Raw genomic sequence first — 26,331 nt, forward strand, 5'->3', positions numbered from 1 at the left:
GCCAAAATGGCATAAATCAGTGTTCGTTGTTGACAACAAATTTCGACAGATGTAACTCATCTTATTGTCTTAAAGAAATTTGTTAAAAATGTGTTGCAGTGTGAATTAGTACCTCATGCCATGTTGTCATTATGGTGTATGAAATACAGCACATTATCTACAGATTTGTTGAGAATAAAATCATTTCCACTGTATTTGCAGCGTATATTTAGTCTAAGGTGGATTAACGATGTGTGTAGCATAACGTGAACACAAACAGGTGTACAAATGTGCGTTTCAGTGTATATTGTGCATTATAATGATTATCAAGCCTCTGTCAATACTACGTACCCGAACATCCCAAAGTGCACAAGGTGCTTTTTAACTGTAGATTTATTGCCGACAAAACTGAGTGTAATGTGCTGTATTTTATCCACCATCGTGACAACATGACATGAGGTACTAAGAATGGATCATGCTCTATAACAAAAACGTTTTAGAGGACCAAAGTTTATGCCTGTGTTTCAAAATTTCTCGAAAAAGAGATTTAGCATTGTCGTTAATTACATCCATAGCGTGCATGGACATCTTGAATGAATTCGTGTTAGTTAACGACGACAAATCAAAATGTAAGTCATAAACATATACTGCGAGGAAAAAGGTTACCATGCGTCGGATCTTGCAACATCGCTGCAGAGAATCGTAACAAGGTTGCGGAAGCCCGAGCAGTGGTACCGGTGGCATCAACTGCGACGCGAGGCACATTGCGTTTGGTATAGCAGACTGATTTCTGGGCGGTAGTTTATAGGAGAACGCGTGACTTAGTGTTCATTTATAATAGCCACGGAGACAGAGCCAGGCCAGGAGGTGGTTTTTGAAATGTTCATGAAAGACTGAAAAAAATTACAATAAACACACTCTTTATGCGAAACACCGTTCGTTAAGCTAGTCAGTTTCTTGCATTTTCTTCTATTTATTATGCGAATAACTTGTTATGAGAGGCACTCGATAAGCAAGGTTCGACTACAATAAAAAAAAAAAAAAAAATAGGCGGGCCGGATGTCATGCATGTCTGAAGCGTTACCGCGGGCTGGATTGATGATGATCTGGAAGCGGTGTTGGCCCGCCGGACGTAATTTGAAGACCACTGCAGTACCCTCTTGTTACTATGCGGACCGCGGGTCTCAAAATACCTGTTGTCTACTTTGACTTCCTGAGGACGCCAGCGCTGGTGCACTAAAATGGAATTATTTGTACGCGGTCGCCTTTAAAGACGAACCGTACTTTACTCGTACTCCTCTAGCATTCGCGTTACTGCAACTGATTTCGTAAAGTCGTCCCGTTTCTTATTGTTACTTCGCAGTGTTATCTGTCGGTGTTTGGAAGATGTTAAAGCTTCAGCCGGCCAGTGTGGCCGAGCGGTTCTAGGCGCTACAGTCTGGAACCGCGCGACCGCTAGTCGCGGGTTCGAATCCCGCCTCGGGCATGGATGTGTGTGATGTCCTTAGGTTAGTTAGGTTTAAGTAGTTCTAAGTTCTAGGGGACTGATGACCTCAGAAGTTAAGTCCCGTAGTGCTCAGAGCCATTTGAACCATTTGTTAAAGCTTCAAAAACTTGCCGGTGAACTTTTAATCGGACGCTCTCGTGTTCTCCCTCTTCCGTGTGGGAATTATACTGCATTCATCCGAATTTAGAGAGTCATATTAAACACACGATGTTTTCGTGCCTGTTGAACATTCTCCGTTTGGGTGCTGGGTTCAGTTTGTCGAAGACTCGTCGGGCCAGTCACGCATTTTTGGAAGTAATCAATATGCCTCGGTGATTGTCGACATTATGTTGGGGTCGAAAGGCCTCCCAGAAACCTAGGGAAGATGGAACCTTTTTGATCAGCTGCATCTACTGTTCACGAAATACCGAATGTAAAAACAGGAAGCTGTTTTCCATTTAGTTATTGGTTCTAGGAAACAGCTTATTTTCCTGTTGTTTGTTCATAATGTTAGCAACTGATCGAACACAGGGATCTGGTCAGCAATACTGCGCATCATGTCTTGTGCCCGTGTTATGACAGAGTTGGACCGAAGAGGTGGCTAATGTGATCACCCCTTGTTTGACAAAAGTGTCATGCGAGTGAAAAATACATGTCGTGCTAATAGAAGCATTTCATTTCCTCGTTTCCACTAAATTCAGAATGGAAACGATGAACTCGCGAGAAGAATGGGTATTAGTTCGCAGATCAAATATTCATGTAGATAGCTTGTTTGGCCCCACAGGTAAAAGCTTCCTTCTGTTGGATTCACCCCGGACATATAAAGCAGAACAACGAAAAATATTTGTTGCTTGTACTTATTGCTTGGTAATTGATCGTATTACTGTTTTGCGCACTATGTCGCGGAAATTAACAAAACACCTGTAAGTAGAACAAAGATAATTTTCCAGAATGAACTAAGGTTTATACATAAAAGCACCTCTTTATACATAGTGGAGGTGTGTGTGTGTTGGCTTAAGTTTCCTTTCGTTTTGTTAAAGAATCTAGGTGTATTAGTTACATGTTGTACGTCTCGGGGACGTGACTTTGACAAGTCTTCCAGCGGGCAGATGCCACTTTCTGTCGCTCATTGACACCTCAGTTTTGAGTGGGGAAATCAAGATTGACTCTTCATAAAATTAATGATAAGCACATCAAATAAATGAATTTTCTGATCTCTACTAGATGTTGGCCACAAGAGACAAATTATAACGTGGGTTCTTTTTGTTGCTGAAGAACTCGGTAACAACATGCTTGAGTTCAGAATAGGAATCTAAGATCAGTTTTGGAATGTCGGCTCCTAAAATAACATTTTATTTCAGTTTTGCTTCCTACAGATGTGTAAACTCGCGAGATACTTGCAGCAGTCTCCATCTTATTATCGCTAGATGCAACTCACTGTGTAGAGGCTGTAATTTTTTTTTTTCCCATTCCACGCGGCCCTTGCGCAAAAATAAGGAATAGCCACGTAGCATGCCGCAGTAGTTGCTATGTCTACAAGCGGAACCCACTCAAATCCACATTTTAGCTTATTATTATTAGTTGAAATAACATACGAAATTTTCATTATTATAGTCACTAAGAGACAATTTTAAAAGTATTGAGCGTTCATTGTAAATAATGAATGAGACACCTTCTTGGTGTTGTTAGGATTCAGCACAGTGAAAACCACAAAAATAAGCCACTTTCATTAAAAAGTTTTCCGTTGGCATGTGTAACAAGAAGAGATGAGGTAATACGCTGTTAAAGTGGTGACAATGCTAGTTGACACGGCCGGGAAAAGCCTTGATCTGTCATTCTAGCCGACAGGGAGCGTTGTGTCCTGGAGGGTGGCGGCCCGGGTATTGTTGTGGTTGGTTGCGGTGAGTTGACGAGCGGTGGTGTGGTTGCAGCGTGACGTCGGCCGTCAAATGGGGCAGGGTGCCTCGTCGCATCAGCCGCTGGAGAGGGGCCGTGGGACGGCCAACGCTGCCAATGGCGTCCCCACAAGGAGCAAGTCCTTCCGCCGCAGCAAGGTGAGTACCGGGCATTCGTACTGTATTAAAGAACTGCCGAGAGTTCCTCCAACTAATGGACGGCGCAGTCACAGGCAGGCCACTTACAGGATGTGGTTGCTGCCTCTAGTGCTCATGTTTCATCCGTCGAGATCCAACAGCTTCCAGGCAGAGCGCGAGTGCTTCTTCAGTGTGCCACGACCCATTAACAGAGATAAAACGATCAATTAAATTACATTCTTCACCGCTTTATTAAGAAACATGAACGAAGTATGGTTGTGGTTACAGAAGTTGGCTTATGCGCAGATTGGTCACTTACAAGGGGATTTCAACTTGTTCGGTTTTTAGCATATTTGTTCTTCGCACTGGTCGTCTTAATTGGAAAGGAAAAGCCTCATTCTGAGGTCAGCGGAATGCAGATGGATCTCATCGAGGCCGCGATAGAAATCAGCAGGTAATTGCCGGTCAACTTTCAGGTGTGTAGTTAACCAACGGAGTAGAAGAGCGTTCCTCTTTCGGAAAACAGCCAGGGGGATTTCCTTGCCTTTTCGGTTTACATTTGTTGCTAGAGAACAATACGATAGACAGCAATGAGAAAATGTAAACACTTCGTGAGATGGGTTGAAACCTGTCGCCCTAGCAAGCGATAACGCACAGTAGGTGAAGCCCTGGAACCGTATCAGGGACGAGCGATAATCAAATTAGTGCAATCTTGGATGTGTTTTATTTCAATAGCCTTCTGCCAAGTTATTTTCCAGAACTAGTTTACCTGATACAGTGTTCCACCTCAAAAATCGCGCTCTTGACAAGGTGTTAAATTCTTCGTCTCTTCCATTAAGATTATGAGGGTTGGAGCTTTAATAGTACCAACTACAGGGTTATTACAAATGATTGAAGCGATTTCACAGCTCTACAATAACTTTATTATTTGAGATATTTTCACAATGCTTTGCACACACATACAAAAACTCAAAATTTTTTTAGGCATTCACAAATGTTCGATATGTGCCCCTTTAGTGATTCGGCAGACATCAAGCCGATAATCAAGTTCCTCCCACACTCGGCGCAGCATGTCCCCATCAATGAGTTCGAAAGCATCGTCGATGCGAGCTCGCAGTTCTGGCACGTTTCTTGGTAAAGGAGGTTTAAACACTGAATCTTTCACATAACCCCACAGAAAGAAATCGCATGGGGTTAAGTCGGGAGAGCGTGGAGGCCATCACATGAATTGCTGATCATGATCTCCACCACGACCGATCCATCGGTTTTTCCAATCTCCTGTTTAAGAAATGCCGAACATCATGATGGAAGTGCGGTGGAGCACCATCCTGTTGAAAGATGAAGTCGGCGCTGTCGGTCTCCAGTTGTGGCATGAGCCAATTTTCCAGCATGTCCAGATACACGTGTCCTGTAACGTTTTCTTCGCAGAAGAAAAAGGGGCCGTAAGCTTTAAACCGTGAGATTGCACAAAACACGTTAACTTTGCGAATTTGCTGCACGAATGCGTGAGGATTCTCTACCGCCCAGATCCGCACATTGTGTCTGTTCACTTCACCATTAAGAAAAAATGTTGCTTCATCACTGAAAACAAGTTTCGCACTGAACGCATCCTCTTCCATGAGCTGTTGCAACCGCGCCGAAAATTCAAAGCGTTTGACTTTGTCATCGGGTGTCAGGGCTTGTAGCAATTGTAAACGGCAAGGCTTCTGCTTTAGCCTTTTCCGTAAGATTTTCCAAACCGTCGGCTGTGGTACGTTTAGCTCCCTGCTTGCTTTATTCGTCGACTTCCGCAAGCTACGCGTGAAACTTGCCCGCACGCGTTCAACCGTTTCTTCGCTCACTGCAGGCCGACCCGTTGATTTCCCCTTACAGAGGCATCCAGAAGCTTTAAACTGCGCATACCATCGCCGAATGGAGTTAGCAGTTGGTGGATCTTTGTTGAACTTCGTCCTGAAGTGTCGTTGCACTGTTATGACTGACTGATGTGAGTGCATTTCAAGCACGACATACGCTTTCTCGGCTCCTGTCGCCATTTTGTCTCACTGCGCCCTCGAGCGCTCTGGCGGCAGAAACCTGAAGTGCGGCTTCAGCCGAACAAAACTTTTGAGTTTTTCTACGTGTCTGTAGTGTGTCGCGACCATATGTCAATGAATGGAGCTACAGTGAATTTATGAAATCGCTTCAATCATTTGTAATAGCCCTGTATTTATTTACAGCTCGTACAAAATAGATAAGTGTTTCAAAGCTTTACTGACCTTCAAAGTAGTCGCCAGCATTGTGTATAACCCGTTGCCAGCGATGTGGAAGCCCTAGGATACTCTTAGCAGTGCCAGTTGTGTTGACAGTTCAAGCTGCGCGGTCTATTGCCTGACGAATTTTTAGCATTTCTGAAGCGAATGCCGTGAAGTGTTTCATTCTGTTTAGAAATCGAGTTGAACTTACGAGGACTTAAGTCAGGGGAGTGCATTACATGGTATAGCACTTCAGTCAAACAAATCAGTAACAGCTTGCACTGTACGTGCTTGAGCATTGTCCTGCAAAATGATGGTCAGGTCCTGCAGAAAGTGTCATCACTTCTGTCTCTATGCTGTTCATTTTTGGAATACAACCTATGATCAGCTTAGAGACAGAAGTGATGACACTTTCTGCAGAACCTGACCATCAGTTTGCAGGACAATGCTCAAGCACGTACAGCTGCGTACTGCACTCCCCTGACTCAAGCCCCCGTGAGTTCACCTCGATTTCTAAACTGAAGGAAACACTTCACGGCATTAGCTTTAGAACTGCTACAAATTCGTCGGGCGATAGACCGCGCCGCTCGAACTGTCAACACAACTGGCACTGCTAAGAGCATCCTACGACTTCCACATGGCTGGCAACGGGTTATACACAATGCTGGTGACTATTTTGAATGTCAGTAAAACTTTGAAACAGGTATCTACTTTGTACGAGGTGTAAATAAATAGTTGCCACTATTAAAGTTCCAACCCTCCCATTACCGTTCTGCGATCTACAAGGGTTGCAAAGTAGTCACCAGCGTTGTGTAGAATCAGTTGCCAGCGATGTAGAAGGCGTAGTATACCGTCAGCAGAGCCTGTACTGTTGATTGTGCGAATGGAGCGGTCTACTGCCTGTCGAATCTCTGGAACAGTTCTGAAGCGAAAGCCACGAAGTGGTTCCTTCATCTTCGAATCAAATCAAAGACTCAAGGGCTTGAGTCCGGGGAGTACGGTGGATGGTACAGTACTTCCCCAGTCCCATCGTGCGAACAGGGCAGCCACAGCTTGTGCTGTATGCGCCCGCGCATTCTCGTGCAATGCCGATTCCCAGCACGCCTGTTGAAGACGTTGATGACACTGTCGTGCTGTACGATTTCTGGCACATTCAATCTTGATTCAGCTCTGTTTTTCCTGTTTCGAAAACATTGTGACACCGTCACGTTAGACGGCTCGCTCGCAAGTGACTGTGTTTCCCTCGATTGTGCGCACGCCGGAGACGTGGGACAGGCGAATCCATTTGCTCGGAGGTAAGGAAGGTATGTCTACAACATGGGCTATCAGCGACAATAGTAGATTCCATTACATAGTGTTTCCACAGCAGTGTTGCCACTATTTAAGTTCCAACCTACGTATTTACCCTAGATAACACTGTGGACGGTTAATATGTAGTGATTCTCGCCCGCCCGGCCGGAGTGGCCGAGCGGTTCTAGCCGCTGCAGTCTGGAACCGCGCGACCGCTACGGTCGCAGGTTCGAATCCTGCCTCGGGCATGGATGTGTGTGATGTCCTTAGGTTAGTTAGGTTTAAGTAGTTCTAAGTTCTAGGGGACTGATGACCTCAGCTGTTAAGTCCCATAGTGCTCAGAGCCATTTGAACCATTTTTGATTCTCGCCCACTCAGACTGTGAAGTAATGTGGGTGAAGTTAACAATCAGAGGTTGGTCAAACATGGTAATGAGGTGCTTTCATACATTGCCTGCGTTAGGATCTGTAATGGCTGAGTGCTTCAGAGCGAACTCGCAAAATATCATCCTATTGTGTAGGTAGAAACCTCAACTGCCAGCTGTAGAATAGTGGTGCCAGCGACAGGGATTGTTGTGACTTTGTTGTGAATGTCTTGTCTGAGAATTACTTCGAGTAAATGGAGAACCAACATATGGAGGCAATTTCTTAGACCGTTTGATAACTTACTAATGATTAACGCAGAGGACTGCGGCTGTTCCCATTTGGTTGGGATATTTTCAGCAACCACTAGTCTTAGAATGATTATTACGAAAGATAAAAAAATATTTTTGCGAACAAGTTGCAAATTTGTAGAGTTCCTGAATAACAACACCAAATATTCAGCTCTGACGACGAACATGTCGCGCACAAAACGGATACGCGTTACATAAATATGTGGCGAAAGGACTCATCGTTATTAAAGAGTCGTGTGTAGTTGCTACGAAAGCACAGAATTTCATCGCAGATTTAAGTGAAATCAATCTAATTGACAAATAGAAGCTGAACGAAGCTGAAATGAGCGTAAGGAGAACAATGCTAGAAGCGTGCAATGAATTCGAAAGTAAGATTTTGCCAACCGATCTAACTAAAAATCGTCACACACTAGCAACATAATATATTACTTGCACATTATGTCAGAATGCATTTTCTGCTCCTCTCCGTAGTACATTAATCGTGGAAAGCAGAAGTTACCAGCTTATAGCGTGAAACTAGATGTGTTCAAAATGTCCTCCGTCAGCACCGATACACTTGTCAATCCACTATCGCACTGAATCCCGCCTGCGCTCTACCGCCAAGTAAATGTGGTGGATTTAAATCAGGAGAAAGTCGAGGCCAGAAAATCATTCCACCTCTTCGGTATCCCTCTGATATTTAGACAGTTGATGCTACGTGTAAGCCTATGAAGTGAGCTGCGTTCCAGTATAACTTTGCTTAACCACACGTAACCCCAGAGGGCTCTTTGAACATTTGACGTAAGAATGAGTTTCATTTGCAGTGACGGCACTTCTGGTTTCTGTGTGATTCCCATTATCAGTGAACTATGAAAAGCTGTAAAAAACAAGCTCTAGCACTAAAACACAGCGTTTGCGAACTCATGTCCGTATGACTTACTTTTTCTTCTACGTGTGAGAGACGTGTTCAGGAAAGTTGGACTTGGGTGTACAGAAAGGGCGATTCATAAAGTACCTCTGGATTTACAGAAGACGTAGCGCGAAAACTACCAGACATACAGGAAATACACATGTGAGTCTCCATATTTTTAACTCGCATTACAGATGCTCAATACGGTAGTCAAACTTTCGCCATACACGTCCCAAAGCGTCATGATCGGTATCAGAAGCTGCACAGACTAGGTCCTAAGCCTAACTACACACATCGAAGCCGGATTTCAGAAAAAACTCGACATCTTTAGTCTTTGTCGACTTGACTGTCACTTACGATATCACGTGGAAAAGAGAGCTCTTATACCGTAAGCTGGTCAGTCATCCACGCCAAACCACATTAAGACTAATCGATTACTTGCTCTCAGAGAGGCGCTTATGAGTAGTGCAGAGTAATCTCACAAGCAAAGGAAATAAAATAATGGACTACCCCGTGGGTCAGTATTATCCACTACACTTCTAAATTTTTATATTCCTGACATACCTGAAACCACGTAAAGCACTTTTGATATGCAGTCTATCTAGCACTTGCGGGTCAGCACAAAGTGTTCAGAAGTGCTAGTTTAGATGTACTTTTATCACTCTGAGGATCAGCAAAATACATAAATATTTCATCGTTTGGAGACTCCTACCCAGTTTCTCTACAACCGAAGTCAGCAGTTTCCACTTAAACAACAAAGCGTCGTATTGTAAAACGGAGGTCTGTAACGACGACAAAATGCTTCCCTACCAAAGTCACCCAAATTATCTTGGAATGACTCTTGATAGGACGCTATCTTTCAGGAAGCGTCTAGCAAAACTTCTTGGAAATCAATCACCGTAAAAACCTTATCTATAAACTTCAATATTAACTGAAGAGCATACCTGGGAGACCCAAACCACTTTTTCTTGTCCACAGGATCAAGCTGTGACTGGATAAGGATACTGGGAGCAGTTTTTAATGTGTTATCTGTATTTATGTCTGTTTAGGTGTCTTTTATGTCTTCTTGACTGTACTACAGTATGTTATGCGCTGTGCTATACGGCAAATAAAGCCGGCCGCGGTGGTCGTGCGGTTCTAGGCGCTGCAGTCCGGAACCGCGGGACTGCTACGGTCGCAGGTTCGAATCCTGCCTCGGGCATGGCTATGTGTGATGTCCTTAGGTTAGTTAGGTTTAAGTAGTTCTAAGTTCTAGGGGACTGATGACCTAAGATGTTAAATCCCATAGTGCTCAGAGCCATTTGAACCATTTTTGAGCGGTAAATAAATAAATAAATAATCAGTGACCCCATTAATAGTGCGTCCTTGCAGCTCTTGCAAATTACGTGGCAGTGGAGTTAGGAACACGCGACTTCTAACTTAAAGCCGTAAGAAGAATTACATGGAGTTAAATTATGTAACTGTGTGGGTCACTTAAGAAGAAAATCCAATCCAATAAGGCATTTTGACATTGATGTAAAAAAGAAAGTTTGAAATAATGTGTGATGAAGCCCCGTCGTATTGCAAAATGAAGTCTACACTGTCTTGCTGGTATTATGGCATCAAAATATATACCCTGGGTGGTTTTAATTGAACTTTGAACTGACGGTGTTTCGAGTGCTGCAGTGAGGGTTGTATACATAGCAGGACGCTGTCGGTAGGCGTGTTCATTAATAGATACGCTCGTGGAACATGCCACCAGATGAAAATATGGCGCCTTAAGCAGTCAGAATATTTCCTGCTTTGACGTCAGTATTTGGCCTTTTGTGAAGTGACTTGTTGTAAACGGTTAAGAGGGTTGAAGTTTTCCATACAAAATCACGCAATGGCTATTGAGAAGAAAGACCCTGCACTGGTGGTAAAGTTGTTTTTATCAAAAGGGCAGCAATAGAAGCGTTGCATTGCGTGAATGTCGGCGACAGAAACAGGTGCGAAGAGGCTTCATGTCAATAAATTGGCTAAAGAATATGATCAAGAACTTTGAAGAAACATGCGAATTAGGCTGTGCATCATGGTGAGGGAGTCGGCTCCATTCCCGCGGCGGTTGTTGGTGAAGTAGCTGCATCTATACCCGACCATGCAGCACGTGCCTCAAATTCTGCAGCTGGTACTCGAGCTGCGTCACAAGAATTGTCTCACCCGTGGTTGTCAGTTCAAAAGATTTTGCGCCGCATGTTACACTGGTGTCCTACAACAGTCAGAATGTGCAGCAAATGAACCTCAAAGATAGTGACTTTGCCCTTCGTTCTTTGGCACTCGTGGAAATGGATGACATGGCGGCGGTAAATATTATTTCGATGGATGAGGCACATTTTACTCTGCACGGTGATTTCAATGCACAGAACTGTCTCATATGAGGTTCTACTCTGCCATTTGTTGTGCAGGAACTTCCACTGGACCCAGCTTATGTGACTGTGTGATGGGGTTTCACAAGCTTCTTCGTTCTCGGTCCATTTTTCTTCGATGAGATGACACGTTGCAGGCCTCTCCCGCGTCACATGATTCCAGCTTTAACAACAATGCAGCTGTGTCTACACCGCCATTTTCATGCAAGATGCGGTGACACCACATGTCGCTTGCCGGATGAAAGCTTTGCCTCGAGAAACCTTCGGTAACGACCGCGTCATCTCTATAGTATGATTAATATTACTTGATAGTTGACTTAGTGCTTTGGAGCTGGTTTTCTCCGATCGGAGCGCTGACGTCACGGCCGAACCGTTCGCCGTTGCCAAACTCTAACAACAGTGTTAGTTTACTTTCAGTTCCTTGTCCGGATTTCTGCTTGGTGTGTATAAGTCCCAAATCCTCGGTCTGAGCCCCTTATTTCGTATTTCATGACATATAACACACACACACACACACACACACACACACACACACACAGGTGCCAACTAAATTCACACGTTTCATAAAAGCACTAATCAATACTGGATCCTTCCGCACAAGACATGACTCAGCGTCATTTATACAGCTATTATAATCATAGAGATAGTCTTACTTTCGGTAAGCTTCGCACTACTTGCGTGAAGCCATATTTGGGAATTTTAATTCATTTAGTTAGTTTAAATGTGATTTTTTTATTTCAAATACTTCGCCGCGCCATTTTCATTTTCGTATTGACTTTTTTTATTTGCTCTTGTTTTTTCCTAACATTCGTTCATTTGCAGTCTGCTTGTGTCGCGTATAATCTGCAACCAAGTGCCAACTAGGGCTGCTCATCGCTTGGTGACCCGGCATCCCACGAAGCCAGTGTGATGACAAGTTTTACGTAACAGTGACAGCTACAGTTTGTTTTACCGCTAAAACTGAAATTCTGCTGCGGAAAACGGCTATGCAAACAAACATATTATGAAACGTTTCTGTCATGAGTTTGCTCGTAGAAGTGAGCCTTTAATGCCGTGAACGAAGCGATCGCGATTGTTGTTCTACCGAAGATTGTTGATCGCCGTTTTCTCGGATATACCGCATATCACGAGTTGATGTCAGATTAGGACAGGAATTTAAATTCAGGGCTACAAAACGAGTCGTCTGTCACTGTTGAGTCATTCATCAGTTGAAATCAGCTGTCGCCTGTAACCGAGCGGTAGCCGGCGGCGGATGTGGCAACACTGTAGCGACAAGTGAAAGACGTTAACTAGTGACAACGGTGTGTGAAAGAATAGTGTTCACTAAATACACTATATGCAGTTATGACAAGATATGAAACACGGTTGGCTTCGGGGGAGGGGTTGGGGGAGATGTGGGGGGGGGGGATGTGTTTTGTAGAAGTTAAAGTTCATTTTGCAAACAGGAAAAATAATATAAAAATAATAACGTAGACATCGGCGGGAGTAATGTTTGCTGCAGTAGTAACGTTGTAATAAAATACCCTTTACAACACATTTCGAAATGCATCATAAAATGGAATTTTTTTAAAAATTGAATACAGAGCTACAAGTCAGTGTGTGTGCGCAGACTTTGAGGAAATTCTCCGAGACTCGTTCCTACACCTTAATGCTGCCAGCCACAAAAGTGTGTGTGTGTGTGTGGGGGGGGGGGGGGGAGGTTCGTCTTCCAGCTTAGCTCTGGAGGACTTGGATCAGTTTTAACCAATCTTTGTGTACAAATGTCTTGGTATCGGGAGATAATTGCCATGGGAGCCAGTCACCCCTTGCAGCCATATTTGGGATGGTGGTGCGGTCTCGAACAGTTTCAACCGAAATTGGCTTGAAGGGTAAAAGACCGCTACCGTCCTAAGGGGTGGGGTGAGGACGTTAAAACGATGACATGTAAAAGCAATCAACAAAAAACTGTATTTCTCCATCCCTATCGAATAGGAGATTGGGATACCCAATTAACACCAGTTAATCTTTCTCTGCCGATTTACGTTCTTGTTCTTCTTCTTGTTCTTTAAAATTCTGTAAATGTTTTCGCTGAAGTTTCTCTTCTATTCTTCCGTCCAGCTTCTCATGCTTCCGGTTCTCGATTTTTCTGAAAGATTATATATTTGTCAGACTGATGATTCTCGGCTAATGTTTTGAGTTCAAGCGAAGTGAAAAATTTTATGATATTATATTATAGTGCTGCAAAACAGTCAGTAATATTTTCTTTACTCGATTTACTTCTGTTATTTTTATTAAATGTATTTATTTTATAGTAATTACGCTTTAAATACGTGAAATGATTTCACACTTCACTATAAACTGGATTTAAACTATAAGATTAAAGAGCTTCGTTACATGGCACGGGCGTAGTGTTCGTAACGGAGCCTTTTGGCGTCGTGTGCTACCTGTTTTAGTCCCTCTATATACTACGCAGTAGAGTATGTGCTCTTACGTCTTCGTAATCCTTGTTTTATCTTCTGCCTTGTTTTCTGGATGTATTTCGAAGGTCGCATGAGTACTTGACGCTTTTCTTACGCATTTTCTCCACCAGAAGATACCTGGTATCAGAAAGTGGAAAAAAACATTGACAATGCCATGATAAAGAAAAATCCTGCACTGTTCAGAAGTACGAACAAACGCAGATACAAAAAGGCTTACGCAGATACAAAAAGGCTTTTGCAAATCAGAACGAAAGCGTGGCGCATAGGATAAGGGAAACAGCGGTTATGCACCGCCTTTGGTTGAATTTGTAAATACAGGTGGTCCATTGATCGTGACCGGGCCAAATATCTCACGAAATAAGCGTCTAACGAAAAGACTACAAAGAACGAAACTTGTCTAGCTTGAATGGGGAAACCAGATGGCGCTATGGTTGGCCTGCTAGATGGCACTGCCATAGGTCAAACGGATATCAACTGCGTTTTTTTTCTTAATTAGGAACCTCCATTTTTTATTACATATTCGTGTATTACGTAAAGAAATATGAATGTTTTAGTTGGGACACTTTCTTCGCTTTGTGATAGATGGCGCTGTAGTAGTTACAAACGTACGGATCACAATTTTAGACGAACTATTGGTAACAGATAGGTTTTTTAAATTAAATTACAGAACGTAATGCTCAAAACGATGTCCGTCAACCTCAATGCATTTGGCAATACGTGTAACGACATTCCTCTCAACAGCGAGTAGTTCGCCTTCCGTAATGTTCGCACATGCATTGACAATGCGCTGGCGCGTGTTGTCAGGCGTTGTCGGTGGATCACGATAGCAAATATCCTTCAACTTTCCCCACAGAAAGAAATCCGGGGACGTCAGATCCGGAGAACGTGCGGGCCATGGTATGGTGCTTCGACGACCAATCCACCTGTCGTGAAATATGCTATTCAATACAGCTTCAACCGCACGCGAGCTATGTGCCGGACATCCATCATGTTGGAAGTACATCGCCATTCTGCTATTCAGTGAAACATCTTGTAGTAACATCGGTAGAACATTACTTAGGAAATCAGCATAAATGGCACCATTTAGATTGCTATCGATATAATGGGGGGCCAATTATCCTTCCTCCCACAGTGCCGCACCATACATTAATCGCCCGCATCTCGTGGTCGTGCGGTAGCGTTCTCGCTTCCCACGCCCGGGTTCCCGGGTTCGATTCCCGGCGGGGTCAGAGATTTTCTCTGCCTCGTGATGGCTGGGTGTTGTGTGATGTCCTTCGGTTAGTTAGGTTTAAGTAGTTCTAAGTTCTAGGGGACTGATGACCATAGATGTTAAGTCCCATAGTGCTCAGAGCCATTTTTTGAACCATACATTAACCCGCCAAGGCCGCTGATGTTCCACTTGCCCCAGCCACCGTGGATTTTCCGTTGCCCAATAGCGCATATTATGCAGGTTTACGTTACCGCTGTTGGTGAATGACGCTTCGTCGCTATACAGAACGCGTGCAAAAAATCTGTCATCGTCCCGTAGTTTCCCTTGTGCCCAGTGGCAGAACTGTACACGACGTTCAAAGTCGTCACCATGCAATTGCTGGTGCATAGAAATATGGTACGGGTGCAATCGATGTTGATGTAGCATTTTCAACACCGACGTTTTTGAGATTCCCGATTCTCGCGCAGTTTGTCTGCTACTGATGTGCGGGTTAGCCGCGACATCAGCTAAAACGCCTACTTGGGCATCATCGTTTGCTGCAGGTCGTGGTTGACGTTTCACATGTGGCTGAACACTTTGTTTCCCTTAATAACGTAACTATCCGGCGAACGGTCCGGACACTTGGATGATGTCGTCCAGGATACCGAGCAGCATACACAGCACACGCCCGTTGGACATTTTGATCAGAATAGCCATACATCAACACGATATCGACCTTTTCCACAATTGGTAAACGGTCCATTTTAACAAGGGTAATGTATCACGAAGCAAATACCGTCCCAACTGGCGGAATGTTACGTGATACCACGTACTTATACGTTTGTGGCTATTACAGCGCCATCTATCACAAAGCGAAAAAATAGGTCTAACTAAAACATTCATATTTCTTTACGTACTGCACGAATATGTAATAAAAAATGTGGGTTCCTGTTTTAAAAAAACGCAGTTGATATCCGTTTGACCTATGGCAACGCCATCTAGCGGGCCAACCATAGCGCCATCTGGTTTCCCCCTTCAAGCTAGACGAGTTTCGTTCTTTGTAGTTTTTTCGTTTGCTGCTTATTTCGTGAGACATTTGGTCCGGTCACTATCAATGGACCACCCTGTATACTGTATATTTTGCGATTAAGTAAGTACTGGATGTTTCAAAATGTTTGCACAATACTCCCGCTTTTCTTTCAGTTCCCAGAAGTGCGCAGAATTTCCCGTGCATGTACATGAATTGTAAATTATGCTTCGCCATTAACAGACTCTGCTACTGTTGCCAACTTGTTAATGCTGTTGGTATACTGCAGTTGTTTCGGAAGACTGGCGTTCCCTTATAACCACAGTCCTTCCGTTGAGCGTAGGGTTGAGCCACGCAACGTTTTGTTGTATCCCACGTGCCTTGAACAGCAGCCAATCAGAGAACTCAGCTGGGTCGAAGATTGTTTTAAGAGCCAGCGTACAAGCATTTTCGATGAGCAGAAAGAAAGTTATGCTTAATAGGAAAGACGATGTTTGAGCTATTTTATGCAGCTGAGCATCTAAATGTTATTAAGCCGGTCTTTGGTCTCTCAATATGAACCAGGGATGTAACAGACGACCTTGCCGAAGTCGGAGTCTGTGCAGTTATTGTGTTTGGAGTAGCAGGCATGTTGGTTCCCGTGTGATTATCACCCACTGGAGTAACTACGTTCCCAGTGTCTTACTGAGATGTTGCCGACATGACAGAGGGTGGAGGTGGAACTGTTGCAGCTGGCTCAGAGTGGTGGGGTGGCGTGGCCCCTTGGTGCACAAGTTGAGAGACCTATTTTGCTGCCAATCCTCAGAATGCGGGAGGAATTAAGTACCGTTCCGCTTCAGCGAGGCCCCAACTGAAATCTGAAACGCAACGGCCGTCCCGAACTTTACAGATTTTCATCATCTTTCATATTTTTTAAATTAATTGTATAGTGAAGGTGAAAATTATTTCACCCTCGTAGCAGGCAAGTCATCTGTGGTTTCTGTTGCTCAGAGAAAAGTAATCTTGATTGAACAGGCCACAGGTGACCTGCCGGTTCAGTACCCAACAAGCACAATTAATCTTAGTACGTAAAGTGATTGCTTTAGTTTAACGACTTAAGTAAATGACAGTCAAGTCCGCGATTACTATAAATGAACTCGTAATTTTGCAAGAAAGTTGAATTTGTGATTTAAAGTGCGAAATTAATTTTCTTCGGCTCTTTCTTTGTAATGGGACTGGGCTGGACAGCAGTTATAGCTTCGCCATGTGTGTTGTATGCCTTTGGAAAGTCTCCACGTTACAGCCTATCGCTGATGTTATTCAGTCTGTATATTGGCCAAAAACTGAAGGAAATCGAGAAATTGGAAAGGAAATTTAAGTTCAGGGAGAAGAAATAAATCTTTCCGGTTTGGCTATGACATTGTTACTCTGTCAGAGACAGCAAAGGTCAGGGAAGAGCAATTGAGCGGAATGGATAGTATCTTGGAAAGAAATAAGTTGAATGTCAGTAGAACTAAAACAAGGGCAATAGAATTTAATCGAATCAAACCAGTAAAAATACAGAGGGAAATGAAACGAGACAATAATTAGGCAAATCTACAATATAAATGTGGTGTCTGTTCTTTTGGACATGCCCGAAACAATAGCCACTACGAATCAAAAGACAGAGTAATTAAAGATATTTGCTGCCAGTAGGCATTGATGTAAATCAGTGGGGCTCGTTGAAAATTTGTGCCTGACTGGGATTCGAATCGCGGTCTCCAAATTACTAGGCAGTCACCCCTATTAAAGTTTTTGCCCCCGGTTCGGGAATTCGAGCTTGGTGTGCATCTGCACGGAAGAGATCAAGGTAAGGCTGCCAGTGATCACTTGAGTGTAGATGCACACCAAGCTAGAACTCGGACAGGAATCGGCGAAACGCCGCGAGTAATGAGGCTTATGAGCAGGGGCACTATATCAGTACAGTATGGTGTAAGTTGTGAATTTGGGCCTGGCAGAAAGCGTGGTAGGATCATCCGTACAGTTGCAGTGACCACTGTGTCTTGATGACGCAGTGTTCAGTGCATCTGCCTAGTAAGCAGGAGACGCAGGTTCAAACCCTGGTCAGGCACAAATTTTCAACTTCTTTTGTTGATTTAAATCAATGCCAGCTGGCAGCTAATGTCTTTAATTCCTCTGTTTTTTAAATCAACTTACCTATTTCTTTTGTGGGTTCAGCGTATTCTGTTTTTGATTTCTCGTCTAAGATTCTTCCGAAGTTAACTATTTGTTAGTTTCTTGTAGCTTGAATGAAGTGTAGGATGACAACGTAACAGTTATTTAACGTAGGTGTTTTTTGCAATCCTCGTATCCAGAAGTGTGAAAAGAATTTAGATCCCTCTTTAAAATTGTCGTATCTCCTTTTCTCCGTATATCTTTTCTCGCACATTATTCTGTTGTCAATATTGACTCGACTTGTCTGTTAGGCTTCAGGAGCGCCTGTACAGTGTGCTCGTCACGAAGTGCAGCCGAGCGGCAGCAGGTGCAGCGTATAGGCTACATTTAAAGAGTGACTGATGCAGACTATCCTGGCCTCTAACCGTCATGTGAAAAGAATTGTGATGCGTTTCCCGTCTGCACGTTCCGAGCACTCATCTCCGTTCCAGGACAGTCCAACACACGCTGGACACGGCTGAGGCGGCTGGCGCTCCGCTTTAACAGTGCGTTTGGCAAGGCCGCAGTCGCTGTATGAACTAGAAACTGAAAAAAAAAAATGCAAACGTTACACTGTGAGCCTCGAACAGCGTTTCTGATCTTGTTGCAGCGGCAGGCGGGGTCGGCGCCGCGCGGCATGGACCGGCTGCGGAGGTCGCTACGGGACTCTCTGCGCCGGCGCAAGGAGCACGTGCCCGAGAGCTCCAAGCCGCACCAATGGCAGGCCGACGAGGCTGGCGTGCGCGCCGGCACCTGCAGCTTTCACGTCAAGGTAGGCACCAGGCCCTCGAGCCCTGCTTGCTAGCTGTATACACTAATAAGCTGTATGGCGACCATTTACAGGCGTGTAGCGCACCACGGCGCAACCAATACCACTAAGAAATCTTGCAAATTTCGTTAATGTCTTACGGCGTAGCGAAGAGTGTGGATATCATTCAAAGAAAACGCTCGTGTAGAACTTTTAAATTTTTTTTTAACAACGCTGTTCAAACGTTTGCTGTAACAAAACTACTCAAGCAAAATCAGTTTTTCCATTGCTTTAACAACAACAAATTTCATATTCTATGATTTGTTGTAGTCTTCAGCTCTGCACACTACTCTACCCTGCATCTCCAAATAACTACTGCAACCTCCATCCTCATAAGCATCCTTACTGTACTCGAGCGTTAGTCTCCCTATACAGCTTTTACATCCCACTCTTTTCTCCATTACCAAGTTGACGATTCCTTAATCTCTCAGGATATGTTCTATCAACGGATCCCTTATTTAATTAAGTTGTGCCACAAATTTCTTATCTCCCCAATTCCACTCAGTACTTCCCCATTAGTTACGCAATTTACCAATCCAGCCTTCAGTATTCCCTTTTGTAGAACCACATTTCAAAAGCTTCTGTTTACTTTTAGTCGCCCTTAGGTGCTCGGCATTCATTTGCTCAGTATGGGCTTGGCGACCCCGGGGTTCATGAGCTGGGGACTGGTAAGCGCCACCAGTCCCCCGTCACCGTAGTCTCTGGGCGTGCTTCAGCGACCACAGTGTGGCGCGGCGGTGGAACATTGTCTCTCAGGAAATGGGGATATTGGCTTGACCGCCCGGATCAGGAGGGTGGAATAAACCTCTATAAACAAAAACCCTCAATCTCAAGGTGTGCTGTGTGCTGATGAGATGCGTGGCTGTTGAGGTGGAACAGTCGATAGTGGGCAACCTCTGGGGAACCTGCCACACCTCAGTTGTAAAGTCTTACCTAGGCACGCAGGGCTCTGTCTGGGTGGACTTCTGGTTCCCTAGCTGCTCGTGGGACCGTGATGGATCCTTCGAAATCTTCTTTGCCTCCTCCCAGCGGAAAGGGTGGGCCGCTGGTAGGTACAGACACCCAGTCTAACAAGAGGGCTCGTGTAGCGAGTCCTCCTGATTCAATCAGTAGTAACAGAATGCATGCTGCTTCGCAGTGTGTGTTTCTTATAGTTAAAAGAAAAGAGGGGAGTTTTCACAAAGTTTCACCATTTTATATACAGAAACGCTTAGAAGGCATTGCTGGCACCTTGAAGTCTGTTAAGCGCTTGCGAAATGGGAACTTGTTAGTTGAAACATCTAGCTTCCAACAAGTCGATAACCTTCTGAAAGCACAATGCCTCGGGGAGTTTGCGATAGAAACTGAATTTCACACCACCTTGAACTACAGCAAAGTTGTTGTGACATGCAGTGATCTCGTTGACATTCCCCAAGAAGAACTGAAAGCTGAATGGTCCCGGGAAGGCATTGTCAATGTGCCACACGTTACAAAACTGGTGGATGGCACTCTTGTGAAGTCAGACTCTTTTATCCTTACTTTTAACAGCACCAAACTACTGGAGCATGTGAAGGCAGGTTTCCTACGTCTCAATGTACGGCCTTATTACCCCAGTCCAATGTGGTGTTTTAAATGCCAGCACTTTAAGCACACTACTCTCGGCTGCCGAGGGGGAGCCACTTGCGAGAAATGCGGTAAAGCCGCCCATGAGGGAGTTGGTTGCTCCTCTCCTGCCAAGTGTGTCAACTGCTCTGGGGATCACCCTCTTTGGAGCAAGGACTGCAGAGTTTTCCTTGAGGAATGGAAGATCCAGGAGATTAAAACCACAAAGCACATCCCGTATGGTGAAGCGAAGAAGCTATACAAATCCATGCAGCCACCCACGTTCACTACTTCCTTTTGTTCCGTTCTGAAACAGCCGGTCCTGAAAACTGATGCCGCTTCAGAAACAGAGGTTGCTGCTGTCAGCACTAGCACCTGCGTGTGTCCCTGCACTTGTGCTGGTGCAGTTGTGTCTAAGCTTCTCCCTCCCCCGAGAACTTCAGAAAAAGCTATGGTTGCTGACATTGTGGATCTCTCTGCCTCTCCAAACGCTCCATCTGGTACACTGCCAAATGCTGCCACACACTCAACCCCAGTTGTGGCTGCATAGTCTACCCAGGGAAAAAAATCCAAGGCAAAACGTCCAACACCAGTGGAATTGGGCAGAATACAGCCTGACGATGTCTACATCGACCTCTCTGACATCTCAGTTGTTTTTTATTTTGAGGCTACAGAGCTTGATGTCGGATTGGGGAAACCATATTGCTCCAAACCTGCTCCCCTCCCCATGAGAAAATCAGGATGAAAATACTACCCCCCTGATAGATGGCTCCCATTGTACAGTGGAACATGAATGGATTCAGTATGCACATGGAGGAACTGAAACTGCTAGTGCAGCAATGCTCTCTGTGCTTGTGTTTGCAGGAAATACATTTCAAAGCATCTGATGCCACTGCACTACGGGGTATACCCTATATCGTAAATATGACCTGACTGGGGAAAGAGCCAAAGGAGGGGTTGCTGTGTTTGTCAATAATGTGCACCACTCCTCTGCTTTTCCCCTGGATACCGACCTGCAAGCAGCTGCAGTTGAAATTTCTGTACATCAGTGGCTTACAGTTTGTTCTCTTTATTTACCTTCGCCGGCCGGTGTGGCCGTGCGGTTAAAGGCGCTTCAGTCTGGAACCGCATGACCGCTACGGTCGCAGGTTCGAATCCTGCTTCGGGCATGGATGTGTGTGATGTCCTTAGGTTAGTTAGGTTTAAGTAGTTCTAAGTTCTAGGGGACTGATGACCACAGAAGTTAAGTCCCATAGTGCTCAGAGCCATTTGAACCATTTATTTACCTTCACTGGATGCAGTAGAGTCTCAGGCTCTCACCGATCTTATCACGCAACTCCCCCAACCATTTCTCCTCCTGGGAGATTTCAATGCCACCATGTCTTGTGGGGCTCAATGTCTACTTGCCATTGGGGTTGAGTTTTGGAGAACCTCCTGACATCTCGAGAGCTGTGCCTCCTAAACACTGGTACTCTGACTTATTTCTGTGGTGCTACTGGGTCATTCTCAGCCATCGACCTCTCTCTCTGCTCTCCAGACCTCGCCGACTGTTCACTGGGAGGTCACTGACAACCTTCATTCCAGCGTCCACTTTCCGATGCGCCTTCAGCTACTTGGTGGTGTGTTGCTGGAACAGAAGCCACAAACGTGGATGATTGGCAGGGCTGACTGGATGTTGTTCGGCCAGTTGGCTGTGTTTGAACATCATGACAGTGTCCAGCAACGGGTGGACCACATCACGCATGTGATCTATCACACTGATGATCTATCCATACCAACGTCTTTTGGTCCTCTTCAGAGGTGATCTGTCCCTTGGTGGACAGAAGAGTGCCATTTAGCTATCCGGGACAGGCGTGTGGTTCTTCGACAGTTTAAACGCTGCCTGACAGCAGACAGTCTCTTGACCTTTCGAATCCCGAGAGCCAAGGCTTGCCATGTCATTAAAGACAGCAAAAAGTGGTCATGGCATGAGTTCCTGAACTCTATCAATCGTTCCACTTGTTCCTCAAAAGTAAGGGAAGCCGTCCAGAGGATTTCTGATAAACACAGCCGTTTACCGATAGCTGCTGTGTTGAACCAGGGGAACCACCAAACATCATCTAGAAGCATTGCTCAGATGCTGGCTGAGCATTTTGCACAAACTACTGCCAATGCAAGCCAGGATCCAGTATTTCGTCACTACCGTGCAACTGTTGAGAGGGAAAAGTTGGACTTTAGGCCGAACAGTTCTGAGGCCTGCAACTCCCCTTTCTCCATGTGGGAGCTCGAATCGGCACTGACTGAGACTTCTGACACTGCACCCGGCCATGACCAAATCCGGTACTGCATGCTTTAGACATCTGCCAGTGGCATCAAAGGAAATCCTCCTCGAATGTTTTAATCTAATATGGCAGACAGGTGTCTTCCCCAACTCGTGGAGGGAGACAATTCTAATCCCTCTCCTCAAACCAGGAAAGGACCACACATGTTCCAGTGGCTATCAGGGTATTGCCTTGACGAGCAGTGTAGGAAGGACCCTGAAATGGGTGGTTAACTGTCGTTTTGGTCTGGCTTTGAGAGACCAGGCAACTCCTTAGCCACTCTCAGTAGGATTCCGAAAGTTACGGTCCACTGTCGACAATCTGACACTTCTAGAAGCAACTATTCATCAGGATTTCCTCCCTCAGCATCACTGTATTGGCATATTCTTTGATATCAGTAAGGCGTAAAACACTACTTGGAGACACTGTATTCTCGGACAACTGCATCAGTGGGGGCTTTCGTGGCCACCTCCCCATTTTAATTTGGTCTTTTCTGTCTCAGTGGTTTTTCAGACCTGAGTTGGTCACACACTGTCTGGTCAATTTGAGCAGGAGAATAGTGTCCCCCAGGGCAGTGTCTTAAGTGTTACCCCTTTGCCATAGCCATCAACAGTATAACATCTGCGGTAAGGAGTCCAGGATCCTTATTTGTGGACGACTTTGCTGTTTTATGTTCCTCTTCCAGTGTTGCAACAGTGAGCCGTCAGTTGCAACTTACAGTGCGGCGGTTAGGGGAGTGGGCTGCAAAGATGCGTTTTCAGTTTACTGCTGATAAGTGTGTGTGTGTGTGTGTGTGTGTGTGTGTGTGTGTGTGTGTGTGTGTGTGTGTGTGTTTTCATTCATTTTAATTGTTCTCCTCTCGTCCTTTTAATTTGCCTGCCTTGCATATAGGGGACACAGTTCCGTTTCTGGGCCTCGTTTTTGACTGCAGATTGAGTTGAAAGCCAGAACCCTGAAGGCACTGAACATCCCCAATTGCCTTAACCACAGGTCTTGGGGAGCAGACAGGGCGCGTCTTCTCCAGTTTTATCGGGCTTTTTTGCGTTCACAGCTGGACTTCAGGTGCACGGTGTATGGGTCAACGAGGCCCTCTTATTTGTGGGTCATCGACGCTGTCCACCACGCGGGGATTCGACTGGCCAAGGGTGCTTATCGGACTAATCCCATACCCAGCCTCTGTGCTGAGCCAGGAGAACCACCACTTACCATCCGGCGGCAGCTCCTGTTGGTGCGCTAGGCTTGTAAGTTTCTTGCAGCTCCAACCTCGCCTGCTCACTATATTGCTGCTCATCCGCCTCTGGCATGCCTTTCTTCCAACTGTCCACAAACCACGATGCCGTTAGGGATCTGTGTGCAATGTGTGCTGGAGTCCTATGGTGTGGAGCCCGTATAGATCAAAATCCAGGGTTTTAACTGCCTGCCACCCTGGTTACTAGAGAGGCCCAGAGTGATTTTAGATTTGGTGCGGTACAGGAGAGATTGCACTCCTGCCACCGTTTTTAATGCAACATTTTCTGCCATTTTATCCGAGCACCAAGACTATGTAGCTGTTTTTACAGATAGTTCGAAACAGGTGGATTCTGCTGGTTGCTCTCTTGTTTTTCCAGATCGTGTCCTTGAGGTTCAACTGCCTCAAGCATTTACTGTCTTTGATGCAGAATTGTCTGCGATCTTGCGGGCACTGGAGCAGATGAGGTGCTCTTCCCATCCTAAATTTCTTGCCAATCTGATTCACTAAGTGCCCTTCACTCATTGCAGTGTTTGTATTCAGCAGCTAAAATAGTCCAGAACATCCAGGACGCCCTCCTCCAACTACGATGACTGGGGAAGGAGGTGGTTTTCTGCTGGGCTCCATGGCACGTTGGCATTGCTGGGAATGAAGGGCAGATCTCGCAGCCAAGGAGGCATGTCTCGATCCGCAAGTATTTCAGTGTGCCACCCCTTTGCATGCACTCACCTCACTATCGAGCTCACGAGTCATGCGCCGGTGGTAGGATGAGTTGCTGGAAATGACTGACAATAAGCTCCGTTTAGTCAAGCCCACAACATGAGTGTGGTGTACTACTTTCCAGCCCTGTAGACGGGACGAGGTTCTCCTCACTGGTTTATGGATAAGCCACAGTCCTATAACACAAGGCTTCCTGCTCCGGCGAGAGGACCCTCCAATGTGTGATACTTGTGGCGTCCATGTCGCTGTGCGCCACATTTTATTGGACTGCATTTTATTTTCTGACCAGTGGGCTGCGGCTGACTTGCTGGTGGATCTGCCATCTCTTTTAGGAAATATTCAAACAAATGTGGTTAAAGTTTTAAAGTTCTGTGACTTGTCCAATGTTTTTACCAAGATTTTAGGGAGAGATTCTTAATTTGCGCACGGGATGACTTTTGCCCTATTTTACGTAAGTGGCCAGCCAGTGACAATTTCCTGTGGCATCCTTGACACTTCTTTCTCACTTTCCTTATACAGCATTTTTCATCTTTTCCCGCTTTTGAATTCCCTATCTTCCACATTTAACTTCAATACAAATACCTTCAGAAAAGACCTCCTAACACTTAAATTTGTGTTAGATTTTCACAGATCCCTCTTTTTCAGAAGTTCTTTCCTTTCTGTAGCCTTTCTACTATATCTCCTCTACTTCTGCCATCATCAGTTATTTTAATGCTCAAATAGCTAAACTCATCTACTACTAGTGATTATAGCGATTAAAACTCTTCTGGGTATTATGCCGCGTCATTGCTAAAAACTAACAACAATAATAATCTAAATCCGAAGTTTTGGCCAAATTGCAGCGGCCTTCCTCAGGGCACGACTGGTTTTGCATAGGGATAGGTGCTTCTGTTTATTACAGATTATCAATGTCTAACGTCACTGTTGTAAAACTTTTAATTGGCTAGTCATGACGTAAGAGAAGATGGAAGGAAAGAGGCTATTCGTGGATGTCCATGTCGTCAACTGTTCACTTGTTCTTCCAAATTCTTTGCTGTCACTGACAAAAATGTTTTTATTTCTTCTCCCTGAATTTTTCATCCTTCTTGAAATTTTTCTTTGGTTTCCTTTACTGCCTGCTCTGTGTACTGTTTCAATAACATGGTGAGGAAGAGGTAGTTGGGGGGGGGGGGGGGGGGGTGAGATAGGCTATTACCCTGTCTCACTCCCTCCTCATTTACTGCATTCCATTCAAGGCCTTCCACTGTTACAGTTGCTGTCTGTCTTCCGTACAGTTTAATAAAATTTCACTCCCTGTATGTTACCTCTGCTACTTTCAGAAATTTGAGGAGTGTATTCCAATTTTTTCAAAACCTTTCCCCAAACCTATACATGCTGTGAACATTGATATGCATTTCCTTAACCTATCTTCTAGGAGAGGTAGTGGGCGCAATATTCCCTCGCGTGTTCTTACATTTCTCCAGAATCCAAAGTAATCTTTCTTGTGGTCGGCTTCTACTAGTTTTTCCATCCTTGGCTCTTCCAAGGACATCTGATGGAATGTTGTCAATTCCAGGAGCCTTTTATTGACTTAGGTCTTTCACTGCTCGTCAAATTCTTCTTGCCATATCTTATACCCCATTTCGTCGTCATCTATGTCTCTTCTCTTTCTATAATATTGCCTCCAAATTCTTTTCCCCTGTATAGCCCTCTATATACTCCTTCCAGCTTTCAGCTTTTCCTTCTTTCCCATACTGCTGGTTTCACATACCCAGTTTTGATACTCATACAGCAGCTTCTCTTGTCTCCAAAAGTCTCTCTAATTTTCATAGAGGCAGCATCTGTATTTTCCCTGGTCATGCATGTTTCTACAGCCTTACATTTGTCCTCCTTAGCAATTTTG

The 26,331-nt window shown here is 44.8% G+C and overlaps 1 protein-coding gene across 1 annotated transcript in view; it reads left to right on the forward strand.

The window, feature by feature from the left end:
* Window positions 1–26,331, forward strand: part of LOC124619328 (protein numb) — a 238,225-nt gene that overhangs the window by 80,040 nt on the left and 131,854 nt on the right. The window contains exons 2-3 of the mRNA XM_047145637.1: window positions 3,397–3,519; window positions 18,423–18,584. Of these exons, the coding sequence (XP_047001593.1) occupies window positions 3,415–3,519; window positions 18,423–18,584 (267 nt within the window). The 5' untranslated portion in view covers window positions 3,397–3,414. The remainder of the gene's footprint in view (window positions 1–3,396; window positions 3,520–18,422; window positions 18,585–26,331) is intronic.

Source organism: Schistocerca americana, chromosome 6, assembly GCF_021461395.2.
Source record: "Schistocerca americana isolate TAMUIC-IGC-003095 chromosome 6, iqSchAmer2.1, whole genome shotgun sequence".
Taxonomy (NCBI): domain Eukaryota; kingdom Metazoa; phylum Arthropoda; class Insecta; order Orthoptera; family Acrididae; genus Schistocerca; species Schistocerca americana.